Below are 19,259 nucleotides of genomic sequence, written 5' to 3'. Positions count from 1 at the left end.
GCACATAGATACTCTCACAATGATGATATGATGGAGCATTTATGTTTAGTTTTGCCTAATCAAAACCATACTTTTATCTATTCGCCTTTCTGGATGCTGGAGATCAAGAATTACATTAGTTAGTGTCTCCACCCTCAAGGAAGTCAGAAGGCTTCATCTTCTTTCATGACAGACTCCTCTAATGAGTGAAAAGAAATCAAACCTAGGAAATTCTATAAATCCAGATTCTAGGTAATTTCTAGTAGTGTTTGAACTAAAGCACACTCTTCTGGCTCTTTTGGCTCCAGTCAGTAGGATTGACTTTTCTGGAGCTAAAGTATAATCTGAGTAAATGAAGGAGATTAGGGGTGATATTATACAGTGGCTTCTAGCCAAGATGGAGTGATAGGAACCAGATTTGTTCTTCCATGTGAAATAACAAAAATCCACACATGACATAAAACAATGTTTCTCAAGACACTGGGCATCAATGAACAGGATACTCATTTCTGAGAGATGAGAAACAAATGAAGCGAGCCTAGAGAAAGCACAGAGGCCATTGAACAGGGAGAAGAAATCCAGGCAAAGCCTAGTGGTCTCCCTGAGTTGAACAGATGAAGCTGAGAGTCCCAGAATGCCAAGACAACTAAAGTTTTCAGGGCAGAGTACCAGAAAAGAGAGTTGCAGACAGAGAATTCTGGGACTCTGCAGGCTTCCCTCTCTAGTATGCAGAATAGTACTAATCAGCTCATTTTTGTGAAGAAACTATCCAGGTAAAGAACCACCCAGATGGATAAGAGGGAACAATATGCAGAGCTTACACAGGGCTAGGAATAGTGCATATATCCATCAACCAGAGAGGAAAGCTCTATAATTTATGGAGCATCAAGTAGAATACTAAGAAGAGTCTTGCCTTGGGAATGGAGAAAAATTAAAGCTCTGCCTAATAAACACTCCTCTGGTCCTGCCTAACAAAGCTTAAAAGCAGAAGCAAGACCTAAAGGGATCAAGTTGTTTCCAAGTAATTCAATAGCATTACAGAACAAAGATCAAGAATATTTACAGGAGTATTAAAAATATCTAGCACCCAACAAGGTAATATTCACAGTGCCTTGCATCCAATCAGAATTAACAGGCATGCTAAGAAGCAGGAATCTACAACCCACAGTGAAGAGAAAATTCAGTCAAGTGATAAATCATTTAATCAAAACTGATCCAGAACTGACACAGAAGATAAAATTAATAGACAAAGACATTAAAAGAGTTATTATCATAACTGTATTCAATATGTTCAGGAAGCTAGAAGAAAGACTGAACATACTAAGCAGAGACATGGAAGGTATAAAAAAGACCAAAAACGAACTATAAAGGTGAAAACTATGAGGTGGAAATTACATTGAATAGTATGACTGGAACATTAGACACTTAAAATACATAGCAATAGGAACTATGAAATGAAACACAGATTTAAATAATATTTGGATAATAACTATGATGATAATAATAGAGCATTGAGCACCTGTGAGTTATGGGACAACTACAGGCAGGCTAATATATGTGTAATTGAGGCATCTGAAGAAGAAACAGAAAATATATTTGAAGGAATAATGGCTGAAATTTTTCCAAATTTGATGGATTCTATAAATGCAGCAGATCTAAGAATCTTAAGAAACCCCAAGCCCATGAAACATAAAACAACACCAAGATACATCAAAATTAAATTGGTTAAAACCAGTAGTAAAGAGAAAATCTTAAAAGTAAATAAGGGTGAGGAAAGCTTTTTTTTTTCCATAATATTTTATTGTCAAATTGTTTTCCATACAACACCCAGTGCTCTTCCCCTTAAGTGCCCTCCACCATCACCACCACCTCTTTTTTACAAGGAAATAAAGATAAGAATTACAGAAAATTTCCCATCAGAAAAGTACAAGCTAGAAGAAAATGGAGCAACCTTTTATATACTGAAGAAAAAAACCTTCAACATAGAATTCTTTACCTAACAAAGATACCTTTATCCCAAATTTATTTATTTATTTTTTTGAGAGAGAGAGAGTGAGAGAGAGGGCATGTATGCACATATGCATGAGCACCGGAGGGGCAGAAAGAGAGGGAGAGAATGAATCCAAAGCAGGCTCGAATTCACGAAACATGAGATCATGACCTGAGCCAAAATTGAGAATTGGACACTTAACTGACTGAGCCACCCAGGTGCCCCCAACAAAAATATCTTTTAAAAAAAAGATGAAAAAGGACTTTTTCTGACATAGAAGAGGTGAAAGAATTCATTATCACCAGTTGAGAAATATAAAATCCTTCAAGCAGAGAAAAAGTGACCAGCTGGAAACCTAACTCTACACAAAGGAACAAAGAGTACTGAAAAAGGTAACTACATGGATAAATAGAAAGACTTTTTTTCTTACTACTTAAATCTCTTTAAAACATAATTAACTTTTAAAAGCCAAAGTAGCAATAATATATTGTGAGATTTATAACCTATGGTGAAGTAAAATGTATAACAACAGCACAAAAACCAGGAGGACAGAGATGGAAATAGACTATTTTAAGGACTTATACTGTATGTGGAGTGGTATATTATTTGAAGGTAGACTGGTAAGTTGAAGATGAAAGGAACCATCAAAGTAGTACCACAAGGAGTTACAGCTATTGATACAGAAAAGGAGATACAATGGAGTCATAAAAAATAATCAGCCCTCAAGAGAATGAGAAGATAGGCCACAGATTTGGAGAAAATAATTGCAAAAGACACACTGGTTAAAGGACTGTTACTCAAAATATATAAAGACTCTTTTTTTTTTAAGTTTATTTTGAGAGAGAGAGGAACAAGGGCATAGAGAGAGGGAGAGAGAATCCCAAGCAGGCTCTGTGCTGACAGCACTGATTCAGGGGTTATAAGATCATGACCTGAGCTGAAATTGAGAGTCAGACGCTTAACCAACTGAGCCATCGTGGCACCCCCAAAGTATACAAAGAACTCTTAAAATTCGACAATAAAAATAAAAGAGCCAAAGACTTTGACACCTCATCAAAGAAGACATAAAATGGCAAATAAGCACATGAAAAAAAATGTTCCACATCATATGTCATCAAGGAAATGCAAATTAAAATGATGAGATACCACTACACACCTATTAGAATGACCAAAATCCAGAATATTGACAACACCAAATACTGGCAAGGATATAAGGCAACAGGAACTCTCATTCAATGCTGGTGGGAATGCAAAATGATGCAGTTACTTTGGAAGATGATTTGGTAGTTTCTTGAAAAACTAAACATACTCTTACCATGCAATCCAATAATAATGCTTCTTGGTATTTGTCCAAAGGAGTTAAAACTTAGATTTATACAGAAACCTGCACAGGGATGTTTATAGCAACTTTCTTAATATTGCCAAAACTTGAAAGCAACCAAGATATTCTTAAGCATGCAAACGGATCAATAAACTGTGGCACATCCAGACAATGGAATATTATTTTGCACTAAGAAAAAATGAGCTTTCAAGCCATGAAAACACATGGAGGAAGCTTAAATACGTATTTAAATAAAAGAAGTCAATATGAAAAGGCTGCATACTATATGATTTCAAGTATATAACATTCTGGAAAAGGCAAAACTATGGAGACAGTAAAAATCAGTGGTTTCCATAAGTTAGATGGAAAGGGAGGGATTAATATTCAAAGCACAGAGGACTTTTAGGGCAGTGAAACTATTCTGTATGATTCGGTAATGGTGGATACATGTCATTATATATCTGTCCACAGCCATAGGATGTACAACACTACGAGTAAACCCTAATGTAAACTATGGGCTTAGAATGATAATGATGTGTGAGTGTAGGTTTATCACTTGTAATAAATGTACAACTCTAATGGAGGATGTTGATAATGGGAGAGGCTATACATCCATAGGGGGTAAAGGTATATGAGAAATCTATGTAACTTTTGCCAAATTTTGCTATGAACTTAAAACTGCTGTAATCTTTTTAAAAACATTTAATCAGGGGCTCCTGGGTGGCTCAGTTGGTTAAGCCTCCGACTTCGGCTCAGGTCAGATCTCACGTTCGTGGGTTCGAGCCCCGCATCGGGCTCTGTGCTGACGGCCGGCTCAGAGCCTGAAGCCTGCTTGTAGATCTGTGTCTCCTTCTCTCTCTGCCCCTCCCCCTCTCATGCTCTATCTCTCTCTGTATCAAAAGTGAGTAAAACATTGTTAAAAAACTTAAAAAAAAAAACATTTAATCTAAAAGAGGCAGAACACTTATTTAACATATTATTGGAAGTCTTAGCCTCAGCAATCAGACAATGTAAAGAAATAAAAGGCATCCAAATAGGCCAGGAAGACGTCAAACTTTCACTCTTTGCAAATGACATATACTTTATATGGAAAACCCAAAGACTCCAGCAAAAAACTGCTAGAACTGATCTATGAATTCAGCAGAGTTGCAGGATATAAAATCAATGCACAGAAATCAGTTGCATTCCTATACACCAATAATGAAGCAACAGAAAAAGAAATCAAGGAATCAATCCCATTGACAGTTGTACCAAAACCCATAAAATACCTAGGAATAAATCTAATCAAAGAGGTGAAAAATCTATATGCTGATAGAAAGCTTATGAAAGAAACTGAAGATGGCACACACAAAAAAGGAAAAATATTCCATGCTCCTTGATAGGAATAAATATTGTTAAAATGTCAATACTACCCAAAGCAATGTACATATTCAATGAAACACCTATCAAAATAACACCAGCATTCTTCACAGAGCTAGAACAGACAATCCTAAAATTTTTATGGAACCAGAAAAGATTCCAAATAGCTAAAACAGCCTGGAAAAAGAAAACCAAAGCTGGAGGCATCACAATCCCGGACTTGAAGATGTATTACAAAGCTGTAATCATCAAGACAGTATGGTACTGGCACAAAAACAGACAGATCAATGGAACAGAATAGAGAACTCAGAAATAGACCCACAAACATATGGCTAACTAATCGTTGACAAAACAGGAAAGTATATCCAATGGAATAAAGAGAGTCTCCTCAGCAAATGGTGCTGAGAAAACTGGGCAGCAACATGTAGAAAAATGAACCTGGACCACTTTCTTACACCGTATACAAAAATAAACTCAAAATGGATGAAGGACCTAAATGTAAGATAGGAAGCCATCAAAATCCTAGAGGAGGAAGCAGGCAAGAACCTCTTTGACCTTGGCCGCAGCAAGGTCTTACTCAACACGTCTCTGGAGGCAAGGGAAACCAAAGGAAAAATGAACTATTGGGACCTCATCAAAATAAAAAGCTTCTGCACAGCGAAGGAAACAATCAGCAAAACTAAAAGGCAACCAACAGAATGGGAGAAGATATTTGCAAATGATATATCAGATAAAGGATTAGTATCTAAAATCTATAGAAAACTTACCAAACTCAACACCCAAAACCCAAATAATTCAGTGAAGAAATGGGCAAAAAACATGAATAGACACTTCTCCAAAGAAGACATCCAGATGGTCAGCTGCCACATGAAAAAATGCTCAACATCACTCTTCATCAGGGAAACACAAATCAAAACCAGATTGAGATACCACCTCACACCTGTCAGAATGGCTAACATTAACAACTCAGGCAACAACAGATATTGGCGAGGATGTGGAGAAAGAGGATCTCTTTTGCACTGCTAGTGGGAATGCAAACTGGTGCAGCCACTCTGGAAAACAGTATGGAGGTTCCTCAAAAAATTAGAGCTACCCTGTGATCCAGCAATTGTACTAGTAGGTATTTACCCAAGAGATACAGGTATGCTGTTTTGAAGGGGCACATGTACTCCAATGTTTATAGCAGCACTATCAACAACAGCCCAAGTATAAAGAGCCCAAATGTCCACTGATGGATGAATAGATAAAGAAGACGTGGCATACACACAAACACACACACACACACACACACACACACACACACACACACACACACGGGAGTATTACTTGGCAATCAAAAAGAATGAAATCTTGCCATTTGCAACTAGGTGGATGGAACTAGAGGGTATTATGCTAAGCAAAATTAGTCAGAGAAAGACAAATATATGACTTCACTCATATGGGAACTTTAAGATATAAAACATGAACATAAGGGAAGGGAAGCAAAAGTAATATAAAAACAGGGAGGGGACAAAACATAAGAGACTTAAATGTTGAGAACAAACAGAGTTGTTGGAGGGGGTTGTGGCGGGGTGGGGGGACTAAATGGTTAAGAGGCTTACAGAATCTACTCCTGAAATCATTGTTGCACCATGTGCTGACTTGGATGTAAATTATAAAAAGTAAATAAAGTATAGAAAGGAAAATAATTAATAAAAGAACTACCTTAAAAATAATGAAAAAATTTTAAAAGGCAGAAAAAGAGGAAAATGAAAGAAAGAGAACAAAGTACAGATGAAAATAGACAACAGTTAACAAAATGATATGTTTAAACCCAGCCATATCAATTATATTAAATATAAATGGTCCTTATAACTATTAACAGTAAAAGGCAGAGATTGTTAGATTGAATAAAGCAAGAGCCAACTATATACTGCCTATAAGGATCCCACTTTAAATAAAGAAATAGATTAAAAGTATAAAAGTAAGGAAAAAGATATACCGTGTTTACATTAGTAAGAGCACTGAAGAAGGGTACCTGGCTGGCTCAGTTGGTAGAGAATGTGACTCTTGATCTCAGGATTGTAAGATGGAGCCCCATGTTGGGTGTAGTGATTACTTGAAAATAAAATCTTAAAAAAAAAAAAAAAGCACTTAAGAGGCTATAAAGTAGGGACACCTGGGTGGCTCAGTTGGTTAAACATCCAACTCTTGATTTCGGCTCAGGTAGTGATCTCATCATCATGAGATCAAGCCCTGCCTTGGGCTCTGCACTGAGCATGGAACCTGCTTAAAATTCTCTGTCCCTCTCCCTTTGTGCTTCCCCTGCACATGTGCATGGTCTCTGTCTCTGTCAAAAGGAAAAAAGAGGCTATAAAGTAGGTTTCAGAGCAAAGAATATTACTAGGGATGAAGAGAGTCATTTCATAATGATGAATACAATACAATGAGTACAATGTAATGAAGATCATAGCCCCAAACATTCATGAAACTTTGGAGAGAGCTTTAAAATAAATGAAGCAAAACTGATAGAGTTGTACGGCAAAATAGACAAATCCACAATTTTATTTGGAGATTTCAATATACTTCTCTCAATAATTGATAGACCAAAAAGTCAGTAAGCATATGTCTATATAAAATTTATACACTAATGTTCATGGCACTTTTGCCATATTTGTAATAATCCCAAACTGGAAAAAAACGAATCTTAATAGGCAAATGGATAAACTAACTGTGGTGTATTTGTTCAATGGGATACTACTCAGCAATAAAAGGAATGAACAGCAATAAAAGGAATGATACAGTAGTGTGGATGAATCTCTAAATAGCCATGCTGAATGAGAAACCTTGAAATACTGGATCAGTTCCAAGGTGGGGGGGACCTTGAAATATAAGAGTACATACTGTTTGATTGCGCTTATATGAAATTTTTCAAAATGCCAACTAATCCTTAGTTACAGATCAGTGATTGCTTGAAGATGGGAGATGTAAGAGTTGCACAGAATGATTATGAAGGTTTAAAGGAAACTTTTGAGGGTAATAGATATGTTGATAATCTTGATTGGGGTGATGGTTTCACAAATACATATGCCAAAACTTGTCTAATTGTACACATATGTATATGCAGCTTATTGTAAGTATGTTATATCCAGTATAGTTGCTATAAAAAATTACACATTTCTGAGAGGATAATAGGTCCTTTTGTACTTCTACCATGTCTCTCCCTCTCCTGCTTTAGTTTGCCTGATTGGATGGGGAAGTTTAAGTGCCCAGACACCCAAGGATCACAACATCTCATAGATTTGCTTATCCTCATCTGGTTTGTAGCTAAAAGGCTAGAGGATGGGAATAAATGCTCCCTTCACCACGTCTTTTTTCATGGCTTTATGTACCTTCTAGGAAGAACATTCCTTGGAATGTATCTGCTGTTCCTTTCAGCTGGTTCACTACATATACCCTTGCTGATGTCCCTCCAACTTGGAAAGCTGTTACCCACAACTTGAACAAACAAATTTCCACAAACTTCATAACTTAAAAACAACAGAAATTTTATTATCACGGTTCTGGAGTCCAGAAGTCTGAAACCAAGATTTTAGTAGAGCTGTGTTTCCTCCAAAGGCTCTAAGAAAGAATCCTTACTTTCCTCTTCCACTTCCTGGTGACTCCAGATGTTCCTTGGCTTGTAACCACATTACTCCAGTCTCTGCCTCTATCTTCACATGGCCTTTCTGTTATGGCTTTCAAATTTCACTGTCTCTCTGATAAGGACACCTGTCATTAGAATTAGGGCCCACTCTAAATCCATGATGATCTTATCTTGAGATCCTTAATTACATTTGAAAAGATCTTTTTTCCAAATAAGACCACATTCTGGGGGTCAAGACTTGGACACACCTTTTTGGGAGCCATTGTTCTGCTCACTATAGCCATCCACATTTCCGGATTTCCAGGGATAAGGAAATTTACTCTAGATTTCAGGGTAAGGTATGCATCATTATCACAGGACCTAGAATATTTGGATAGGATCTAGAAATGTTTCAGCGTGTGAAGACCTTTTGCTTGGGCCTCTCTGACATCCCAGTAAGCTCTCAAAAGTAACTGATCAGACCTCTTTTGCCCCTTCTGTTGCTATAGTGATGGCTTATAGCCTCTGGGCCATTCGTAGTCCAATTAATTTGGCAGATGGCTAGTGAACTGAAGGTCTTAGTAGTCACAGATCTTGGAAGGAAGGAACAGTTATTGAATCCTTAATCTGTGCCAAGATTTCCGCTTTAATACCATAAAGATCCTACAAAATAGGTTGTAGTTTTCCCATTTTATACATGAAGAAACTAGTTACAGAACTTTTCTAATTTTCCCAGAATCACATAGTAAGTGGCAAGGCTAGGCTTTGTACTGAGGTCTCCTGGTTCCAAAACCTAGTAACATTGTTACCATATAGGACTGATATAAGAATGTTCCATACCATATAACCCAGGGAAGATGAGTGATCAGAGGCACTCATGAGTAAAGCTTGTGCTTCTGCACTTAAAGTCAATACAGTTTCCTTCTTATAACATCCCCTTGGTGATAAATAACTTGATAGTGGCACAAGGGTGGCACCCAGTGGCTTCAGCTAAAAATTACAAGGATCAAATTCACCTCTGACCAGTTGCTCAGTTTCCATTTTTATTTCTTTAGATGTTTGTTTATTTATTGAGAGAGATGGGGGTCAGGCATAGAGAATCCCAAACAGGCTCTGTGCCGTCAGCTCAGAGCCTGACGCAGGGCTCAAACCCATGAACCATGAGATCATGACCTGAGCTGAAACCAAGAGTCTGTTGTTCAACTGAATGAGCCACCCAGGCACCTCCTCAGTTTCCATTTTTAAATCCGATAAAGTAGAATAGCTGACCTCTTGAACAATATAGAATAAAACCATCTATGGCCATTATTTAGTTTGTGGAGAAGTAGAAGAAATGAGAGAATATGTATTTAGTTTTATAGAAAATATTTAGGAAGAGGCCATGCCAGGAGGGGAGATTTATTGCTTGGGTGTTGGGCCATGAAGGATAGACAAGGTAGTTCTCCAGGGCTAGTGTCACAGATGTATGTAGTGGCTGAAAACGTAAACCCATAATAGAAGGGACAGGGAGGTAGTTTTCTCGAGAAAGGTACTGTTTCCCAGCATGTGGGCGTGGGGGTGTGGGGGTGGGTAAGACCAGAATTAAATGTCTCAGTATTAAGTCCAAGGAGGTGTATCCTGAAGGTAAAGCTGTCTCATTGGGGGAGCCTGGTGATGTATGAGGGTATACAGGATTCCCCTAGGTCTCAGAGCTTTATATCTGAGTGTGGGTATTTCCTTGGTGATACTAGTTTCAGGATAAGAGAAAGTTTTGTCTATTGCATGAGATTTTCCAGGCAAGAATGAAGTAAAAGAATAAGATTTCTCTTGGGGCACATGGGTGGCTCAGTCAGTTAAGCATCAGATTTCGGCTCAGGTCATGATCTCGTGGTTCGTGGGTTTGAGCCATGCATCGGGCTCTGTGCTGACAGTTCAGAGCCTGGAGCCTGCTTCCGATTCTGTGTCTCCCTCTCTTTGCCTTTCCCCCATTAGCATTGTCTCTGTCTCACACACACACAAATAAACAAACGTAAAAAGAATAAGCATTCTCTCAAGAAAAAAAATGGAAATTTTCTTCATACTGTTTCTTTTTTCATACCATTAGGGCCATCTTTACAATTCTGTGTTCCTTGGAATGTACTTAGAAGTTGAAATTTGATTTAGTGAACAATATATGATTACTATTAACCACTACCATCCTAGCGGGTGTATTTTTTATTTAGTTATAACTCACATACCATAAAATTTACCATTTAAATTGTACAATTTAGTAGCTTTAAATATAATCACTGTGTTGGGCAACTATCACCACTGAATTCCACAATATCTCCATCATGCCAGAGAAAACCCTGTACCTATGTGTGGTCAGTCCCAAGTCCCCTGCCTCCCCTCCTCTGGCAACCACCAGTCTACTTTGTGCCTCCATGGATTTGCCTATACCGGTTCATGTAAATGGAATTACAATAGGTAGCCTTTTGTGTCTGGTTTCTTTCACTAAGCATAATGTTTTCAAGACTCATCCATGTTGTAACGTGATGGTACTTTATTCCTTTTCATGATTGAGTAATGTGCTTTTGTATGCATGTCCCATATTTTTTCTACCCATTCATCAGTTGATGGGCCTTTGTGTTGTTCACACTTTTTGGCAATTCTGAATAATGCTGTGAACATTTTTGGGTAGACATGTTTGTAAATCTCTTGGTTATATATCTAGTAGACTTGCTGGGTCATATGATAACTCTATGTTTAACTATTTTACAAACTGGCCGTTTTACTTTCCCAACAGTAATGTGTAATGGTTCCAGTTTTCTATATCATTACCAACTATTGGTATTGTTTATTATTATATTAGTGTTATTTTATTATTACTATTACTACTACCGTTCTACAGGGTGTAAAGTAGTATCTCCTAGTGGTTTTGATTTGAATTTTCCCGATGAATAATACTGAACATCTTTTCATTGGGTTTATTGGCCATTTGTGTCTCTTCTTTAGAGAAAAGTCTCTATCAAGCCCACTTTTAATTAGGTTGTTTGTTATTTTATTGTTGAATTACAAGAGTTCTTTATTCTGGATACAACTCTTTTATCAGATATGATTTGCAAAAATTTTTACCCATTCTTGTGGGTTGATTTTTCACTTTTATAGTTTTCTTTGAAGCACAGAAGTTTTTAATTTTGATGAAGAGGGTGTCTGTTTTTAAATACTTGTATTTTTGAAAAATAAGAAGCTAGGAGGATTGGGTTCTGATCTTAGTAAGCTTAGAGAAACTTTTATTTCTCTATCCAAATTGAACCAAATGTGGCAGGGCTTTGAAAGGCTACAGAAGACCACAAAACGTGCCCTGTGGCTTCCCAAGTTTGACTTCAGTCAGTTGTATGTTGAGCTCTTGCCTGTGCAAGACACTATGCTAGCTATAAAACTGATGCAGGCACAGTGAATCTTACATTTCAAGGAATTTAAAATGTGGAAAATAGATACACATAAAAATGATAAACAAGGGCAGGCAGTGCATCTTCAGCGCCCAAGGAGTGGGGCAGATGGTAAGGAAGTGACAGGAGTTCAGAGCAGGTAGGAAATGCCTGAAGTACCTGGAATGAGCTGCAAAGGCTCTAACACAAGGAAGCCTTGATGATTGGAGTTGGGTTGGGGAGACCCACATGAGCGAGGAGGAAGAGAGAATCCCAGGTGAGGGAGGGCAGCCCTGTGGGGCCAACAGAGCCATCAGGCACACTTGTCTCACTGGAGCTTGTTCATGTTCCTGCAAAACTCACTTAGAACTTCTGGTTTTTAAAGCAGCTGCTCCCAGAGAAAAATGCAGAGCAGAGCACAGAGGATGCACATGAGAACAGCAGTCCAGAGCTCCCTGCAGGTAAGGGATCAGCTTCTCAGGTGAGCCCAGGACCAAAGCTCAGAAGTAAAGTACATTGGCTTCCAGCTTTCAACCCACACCTTCCATCACAGCAAAATCATGGGATTTGGCCAGCCTCTACCGCCACTATGGGTGTTCTGGAGCAGCAGGGGGCATCCCGTCTCCAAAGCTGGTACGATAGAACTAGAAATTCTTCTATACAGTTAAACTTTATACAGTTAAAGATAGCTGCACATGCAGGGGCAGGGCCCTGAGTCCAACTGGTTCATTCAGGTCTTTTCTCATTACTGCTCTTGCTGTTCTCCCTGGTTTGGGTTACTACTCTGGGGCTCTGGAAGCTACTCCTGGGTGCAAGATACCACCCCAATCTTGATGTATGTGATAGGGAGTGTGGTATGATGGTGATTATCCTGGTCTTTTTCCCTTTCCCTCCAACACTTACACAGCCTTCAGAGCCAGCAATGGCAGAGAAACATGTGTATGGCTGGAAATAATCACAGCCACAGGTGCCTGAACCTGATAGTGCGAGTGCCAGGTACTATTCTGACCTCTTAAGATGTTCTTAATGCTCTTAATTGTGAAAACAATCCTATGACGTAGTGTTAAACTAGTCTCATTTTACAGATAAAGAAACGAGGCCCAGATTGGTCAGTAAACTTACCCAAGATCACACAGCTAATAAATGGCAGAGCCAGAATTCAAACCCAGGCAGTCTGGCTCCAGAGCCAAGACTAGCAGGGATGCACCATCAAATAAAATAGTACCTGGGCTTTGGGGATTTGGGGACAGACTTCAGCACCTATACTTTGTTGGTAAAACTCCTCTTTCCAGGGTCACAATTACAACATGCTGCATGATGTCCAAACTTAGGCCTGAGAGGTGTTCCTGAATCATTCTGTCAGTAGAACCACGTTTTAAATGTTGCGGGGGCTGTTGCTACTGAAAGAACCCTGCAGTGAAGGCTGGCATAATAAAGCAAAGAATCTATTTTTATATATTGAGATTTGGAGATTTGAAAGAATGAAGCACACCACATACAAGTCAGTATTTGTGCAGTGAAGAGTAAAAGAATAAGTACTTTCCTTAGAAGGAAGAAATTAACATTCTAACCAGCACCTTCAATGGACCCCGGGGGATGCTAGGCTTTTCCAGTGACCCACTGTGACAGTGATCCTTTGGCATGGGCAGCACTAGTCCCCTTTCTCAAGAGACAACCCAGACTCTGGCTAGGTAGAGTTCTCTGCAGGAAGATAATCTAAATTTCAGCCTATGCCTGCTCTGCTGCAGTATAAGGCTTAAAATCTAGGCATTTATTACCTGGTGAAGCTGCCCCTCCCTGTCCCTCAGAAGACTGCTTGAGCTGCTCAGCTTTACGAAGCTGCGGCTGCCGTCACCATCAATCCTGTGGCGGTTCTGCTAAAGAAAATCACTGAAAGTTGGATGATGCCACCCTACATCCATGGTCCATTTACTTGTGGCCTCCAGCTGTCAGTCCTTTGTATCATCTTTCTAGCCTTCTTGTCAGCAGCTACTCCATTCTTTAAAAAATCTACCCAGCCTCTGCCTCCTGACTTAGCCTCCTACTTCAAACTCAGAGTCTACAAACTGTATCGGAATGGGGAGCCATCCTTGCCAGGCCTCAGAGGGGGCATTAGACCTGTTGCTTTCTCAGGATCTGCTTGCATCACTTCTGCACCTTCAGTTTCCCTTCCGAGTTCTTTCCTCTCAGCAGGGCAATCTCCCATGATCTTGAGCGAAGTTCCATTTCTTTGTCTCCATCACACCTCAGCCAGGGTTCTCAAAAAAGGAAGCTGTACCCTCTTCCCTTCTCACTCTTAATCTCTAATTCCAACCCAGGCACTTGCTTCCTCTGTGACCTCTGCCTGCAAGGTCTCTTGTATGGGAAAGCTTTGTATTTACCAAATTGTACATTTATCTTTACCGTACCTGAACTATTTACAGAATTCAGAACTGTTAGACTGTGACTCACTTTATTCTCCCTCATGAGTGTTCTCTTTGACTGCCTTCCTTTGGCCACCCCTAAACAGTGCTTGTATAGCCCTTCTTCCCTAGCTGCTCTCTTCCATTCCAGGCATTGAACCTGACACCTGGGTTCAAGACTCCCCATTTGGCATGACCAGCTCAGGCCTCTCTGAGTGCTAGATGGGAGATTTACCTGCTCACTAGGCAGGCCAATGTGGAGGTCCCATTGTTACCTCTACCATGATTAACAGCACCACTCCTTACCCAGTTTTTTACATCTGAAATGAGATTCCTTTAAGATGCCACTCATTGTCATGTACCACACCTATTGTGTCACTAAGACCTGTCGATATGGCCTCATGAATATACTTCTGACTCCTAGTGGTGCCTCCATCCATACCTGCTGCCTTCCCTCTCCTGGGTTCTTGAGGTCTTCCTGTTTCTAATTTGACTCTAGCCAGCACCTTTGACAGAATCTTTCTAAGATACAAATTAACAATGTATCTCCAGTGCTTATTAAAATTCTTCACTGCCTATTTGCCACAGATAAAAATCCCTTTCTTAGTCTTCTCTGATTCCTACTATAACTCCTTCAGATTCATCTCCCAGGAGCCCCCTCCTTCATTTTGCATTTTACATAGGATACTAATTAATGCCTTTGGGTATTTGCCTCTTTCCTTTCTACCTGGAATTCCTTTCCTCTTCCTTGTTGGTCTGGTCTATTTCTCTTCTTCCTTTAAAACTCAGCTCAGACGTCTCAGGGAAACCTTCCTCCACTGCTATGGCTGGTTAAGTTTCTTTCCATGTTCTACCTGGGCTCTGTACACACTTCTAGATCCCTCCTAGCATTTGTGAGCTTCATTCAGGGAGCAGCTCATTGAGCTACATTCCCAGGACCATCTCAGAAAGAATTTATGGATCCAAACTCCCTTTAAATTTGCACAAGTGCAACAGTTAATGGTAGGGAGAGTGCCAGAGGGCACAGCTCAACGCCGTGTGAGGCTGACTTTCAAGCAGGGGGATCAGGGCTTGGCAGGGAGGAAGGAGCTGGATAGTGCACACTCCGCGAGGAAACTGTGCAGATAATGAATTCAGTGGGTGCGAGACCCAAGTGGGGACTGAAACCAATCTGCAGCCTTAGCCTGTAGGCCCGGAGCTGCCGAGTGTTGATCCGGACAGACCTGATGAAAGGAATTTAAGATGGGAGCGCTGAGAGAACCGGGACCAGCTCCTCCCTTCTCCCAGGCGTCTCCAGCCCCAAGGGTCTCTCTACAGGGCCGTGGGCGTAAGGTAAGTGGGCCTGTTTTCGCCTAGGAACCAGTGAGCAAGTGGAAAACAAGAGGCTCAAGAGAGGCAGCCTCCGGCGGGGCACGGAGGAGACGCAGGCTTTCCACTCTGCCGGGGCCCGGAGCCAATTGGAGGCCGCCGCGCGCTGTACCGAGCCGACAGGGGTCTCTCGGACCCCTAGCGGAAGCAGGGCGAGCCCCGGGGGCGGCCTGGAGGTAACCGGGAAGAGGGCCGCGCAGGGGATGGCGCAGAAGGAAGGCGGAGACGGCCGCTGCCAATGGGTCCTCACCCAGGACTCCCTTTCCTCCCGCAGGACTCGCTGTGGCTGCAGGAGGTCTCCAATCTATCCGAGTGGCTGAATCCCGGCCCTGAGCCCTAAGCTAGGGTGCCCTTCCCACGCGTCCACGCCTGCCCGGCAGCTGCTGGGGCCACGTGCTATCTGTTGTTCAATAAACCTGTTCCGCGCGCGCAGCCTCTGCTTCAGTGTCGGGGTCGGGGGCGGGGCGCCCGCGCTGCCGGATGACATCACCTGCGCTTGCGGGAGGCGCGGGTCGAACGGCGGCGGGATCACGTCACTGGTGCGCGCCGCGGTCCGGGCGCGATGGCGGCGCTGGGCGGGGATGGGCTGCGCCTGCTGTCGGTGTCACGGCCAGAGCGGCAGGCCGAGTCGGCAGCTCTGGGTGGCCCGGGCCCTGGGCTGTGCTGCTGGGTGTCTGTGTTCTCCTGTCTCAGCCTCGCCTGCTCCTACGTGGGCAGCCTCTACGTTTGGAAGAGTGAGCTTCCCAGGTGCGGGGGCTGCGCGCGCGGCCGGAACCCGCGCCTCCGCGAGGCGGGGCTGGGGGCGGGGCCGCACTGTCCAGAGGAGGCTGTGGGTCCCCTGAACTTACTGCCCTCTCCGTAGGGACCACCCTGCAGTCATCAAGCGGCGCTTCACCAGTGTATTGGTGGTGTCCAGCCTCTCGCCTCTCTGCGTGCTACTCTGGAGAGAACTCACAGGCATCCAGGTGCGAAGGAGGCGGGGCAGAGGGCAAGAGGGGGAGGATCTCAGGGATCCTGAGGGGAGAGAGCAAGACTGATGCCTCCTTTCCTGTGGCTCAGCCAGGCACATCCCTGCTCACCCTGATGGGCTTCAGGCTGGAGGGCATTTTCCCAGCAGCACTGCTGCCCCTGCTTCTGACCATGGTGAGTGCTCGTTTTATTTTTCCATTTATTAGCATGGCGTTCCTTCTCGTATTTTGTGTGTGTGTCCCATCTTTTGACTGATAGGCGACAAAAATTGTGAGATGGTCCTTAGCCCCTGGGTATGCATGGGTGGGACATCCTGGCCAAGAACAGGAACCTTTAAGTCTTAAGAGTTCTCTTCAGGACTCGGGGAGCAGGGACTATGGCTTAAGCCTTTCCTGTGATCGCTGGTTTTTCTCTTCTCAGATCCTTTTCCTGGGCCCGCTGATGCAGCTCTCTATGGATTGTCCATGTGACCTGGCAGATGGTTTGAAGGTTGTCTTAGGTGAGTCCTAAGGGCTGAGGAAAAAGCAGGCAGCCCGGCACAGTGGGGAAAAGGAATAAGTGGCCTCATAGTGGGACCTGGACGTGAGATGTAAATGTTAGCAGTTTTCTTATCAGTAAAATGGGAACATGTAGCAGATGGCCTGTAAGAGTTGGTTTCTGACATCCAAGGAGGCTCTTAGGAACCTCCAGCAGGACTTAGGTTGGACTAAAATGCATTGTTCCTTCCTCCCCTAATCTTTGGCTTCCTCAAACCAGAGTTGGTCTTGGGTTCTGCTTTTGAGGTTTCCAGAATTTACTAACAGAATACCCTGCTTTAGCCACTCATGCCTTTTCTTTCAGCTCTCTTGAGACATCGTTTTATACCGGCTGTGATACCAAAGCTTGACTCTTAAATGTGTCCTTAGGAGTATTGATGCCTAACCCGAGTTGGGCAAGGGAAAGGCTGTGGGAGAAGGGTCCCCAGGGGCCTCTAGGAGTTCTTGGTTCCATACCCTGTCACTGATTACTGGTCCTGAATCCCTGCTTTAGCTCCCCGCTCCTGGGCCCGCTGCCTCACAGACATGCGTTGGTTACGCAACCAAGTGATTGCACCCCTGACAGAGGAACTGGTGTTCCGGGCCTGTATGCTGCCCATGTTAGCACCGTGCACAGGCCTGGGCCCTGCCGTGTTCACCTGCCCGCTCTTCTTTGGAGTTGGTAAGTTTGTCTAACCTTATCCTGTTGAGATGTTCCCAGCATGAGAGCCAAAAATGGGATTTGGAGCAAGGATGTGGCATATAAGGAACATAGAGGAATGTGACATGGTTCTTGCCTTCCTTCCAGCCCATTTTCACCACATTTTTGAGCAGCTTCGATTCCGCCAGAGCAGTGTGGGGAGCATCTTCTTGTCTGCAGGTGAGTTTTAGAAAGCTTGCCTGGGGCAGTCCTGGGTTAGGGTGTGTAAGGATGTACCTCATAGTCGTTCTGGAGGAAGAATTGGGAATAGAGGGCTGTAGTACTGGAAGGGCCTCTGGCCACGGGAGTTGGGGTGTAGAGGACAGCCATAGGTGCTGGGGCAGGCAGCCACTGCCCTCAGGGGGAAGGGGAGGTTTCTGGCTGATGGGTGTGCAGTGCTGGGGCAGGATAGAGCATGCAGGTGTGGTCACTCGAGGCCTCCCCGTCTCCAGCGTTCCAGTTCTCCTACACAGCTGTCTTCGGCGCCTACACTGCTTTCCTCTTCATCCGCACAGGTTGGTCCTCAGTCTCTCACGGGTCCCCGGGGACTCGGGCCCACAGGAGTGGGTGGGAATATGGGAATGCTGTGTTTGTTGTAGGAGTGACAAGTTTCTTCTACTATGGTGTTTGAAACAGGCAGAGCCAGGGCTCTTAGTCTGGTGAAGTCTGAGAGGTGGAAGGGAGCAGAGGCCATGTGGTGTGTGTGGGCGGTCATTGACTTCCTATTTCAGGGATGTGGGTGATTGGCCCTGGAAGGGCCCTGGGAGGTGTTGGTGCTGCTCCATGAGCTACTCTGTCTCCCCTCCCTAGGACACCTGATTGGGCCGGTTCTTTGCCACTCCTTCTGCAATTACATGGGCTTTCCTGCCGTTTGCGCAGCCCTGGAACATCCGCAGAGGCGGCCCCTGCTGGCAGGCTATGCCCTGGGTGTAGGACTCTTCCTGCTTCTGCTCCAGCCCCTCACGGACCCCAAGCTCTACGGCAGCCTTCCCCTTTGTGTGCTTTTGGAACGGGCAGGGGACTCAGAGGCTCCCTTGTGCTCCTGACCCTTGCCCCCGTACATGCTCCTACGAACTCTCATGGGCTCCCCAGCCCCTCCTCATCAAGGGGTACTGCAGGGGAGGAGCTGGCTGGGGTCCCCGAGATCTCAGGAATTTTTGTAGGGGATTGAAGCCAGAGCTAATTGAATCCCAGGGACCAAGAGAAAGGAGCAGATATCCAAAGGGTGCAACCCCTCTCTAAAGGGGGTTGAGGAGCAGCTGGGAGTGAGGGGACAAGGGGCAGGTCCCAGGAGCCGTACACTCCCTTCCTCACTTTGGACTGCTGCTTTCCTGAGCTCCTCTGCCCCCCTCTGCCTCTGAAAAGCTGCTCGGGGGTGGAATTTACAAAATCCCTCCCCCCAACTTCCCAGGGTTTTCTCATTGTCTTTTTGCATCAGGACTTTGTATTGAGATATTAAAGAGATTTAACTTGGGTAACATGGCCTTGGACCTTTGGGATTCAATCTGTTTGGGGTCTTGTTAATTTGGCTACCTTGAACACTGACCTCTCCACAGGTCAGCCAGGTAGGCAGAGTTCCCTGAAGGACAGGACGGGGTCCTCTGGCTGCCTTCCTCTTTTCTTAGCCATGCCCCAGGTTGTAGCACAGCGGGTTCTGGGGCTG

At 43.3% G+C, this 19,259-nt stretch overlaps 2 protein-coding genes and 1 long non-coding RNA gene across 5 annotated transcripts in view; 2 read left to right on the top strand and 1 right to left on the bottom strand.

The window, feature by feature from the left end:
- Positions 1 to 15,844, top strand: part of C11H11orf80 (chromosome 11 C11orf80 homolog) — a 99,423-nt gene extending 83,579 nt beyond the window's left edge. Inside the window, exons 14-16 of the mRNA XM_029915412.1 lie at positions 12,028 to 12,103; positions 15,401 to 15,588; positions 15,687 to 15,844. Coding sequence (XP_029771272.1) covers positions 12,028 to 12,103; positions 15,401 to 15,588; positions 15,687 to 15,752 — 330 coding nt within the window. The 3' untranslated portion in view covers positions 15,753 to 15,844. The remainder of the gene's footprint in view (positions 1 to 12,027; positions 12,104 to 15,400; positions 15,589 to 15,686) is intronic.
- LOC115272328 lies at positions 8,126 to 16,084 on the bottom strand. Its single transcript, XR_003900360.1, has 3 exons — positions 15,663 to 16,084; positions 13,421 to 13,519; positions 8,126 to 8,386 (listed from the first exon to the last, which is right to left on the bottom strand). It is a non-coding gene; the product is annotated as an uncharacterized LOC115272328 (long non-coding RNA).
- On the top strand, positions 15,934 to 19,079 carry RCE1 (Ras converting CAAX endopeptidase 1). 3 transcript variants are annotated; one of them, XM_029915413.1, is made up of 8 exons: positions 15,934 to 16,146; positions 16,275 to 16,377; positions 16,472 to 16,555; positions 16,802 to 16,880; positions 17,411 to 17,578; positions 17,705 to 17,776; positions 18,049 to 18,111; positions 18,407 to 19,079. In XM_029915413.1, exons 3-8 carry the CDS (start codon positions 16,496 to 16,498, stop codon positions 18,640 to 18,642), a joined length of 678 nt encoding a protein of 225 aa, XP_029771273.1. In that variant the 5' UTR covers positions 15,934 to 16,146; positions 16,275 to 16,377; positions 16,472 to 16,495; the 3' UTR covers positions 18,643 to 19,079. The 3 variants fall into 3 exon arrangements, with proteins under 3 accessions (XP_029771273.1, XP_029771274.1, XP_029771275.1); XM_029915414.1 differs by having other exon boundaries at positions 15,934 to 16,159; XM_029915415.1 differs by having other exon boundaries at positions 15,935 to 16,146; positions 16,476 to 16,555.
- The last annotated feature ends 180 nt before the right edge of the window (positions 19,080 to 19,259 follow it).

Source organism: Suricata suricatta, chromosome 11 (assembly GCF_006229205.1).
Source record: "Suricata suricatta isolate VVHF042 chromosome 11, meerkat_22Aug2017_6uvM2_HiC, whole genome shotgun sequence".
In the NCBI taxonomy this organism is placed as follows: Eukaryota; Metazoa; Chordata; class Mammalia; order Carnivora; family Herpestidae; genus Suricata; species Suricata suricatta.
This window is presented reverse-complemented; position numbering and strand designations above follow the sequence as displayed.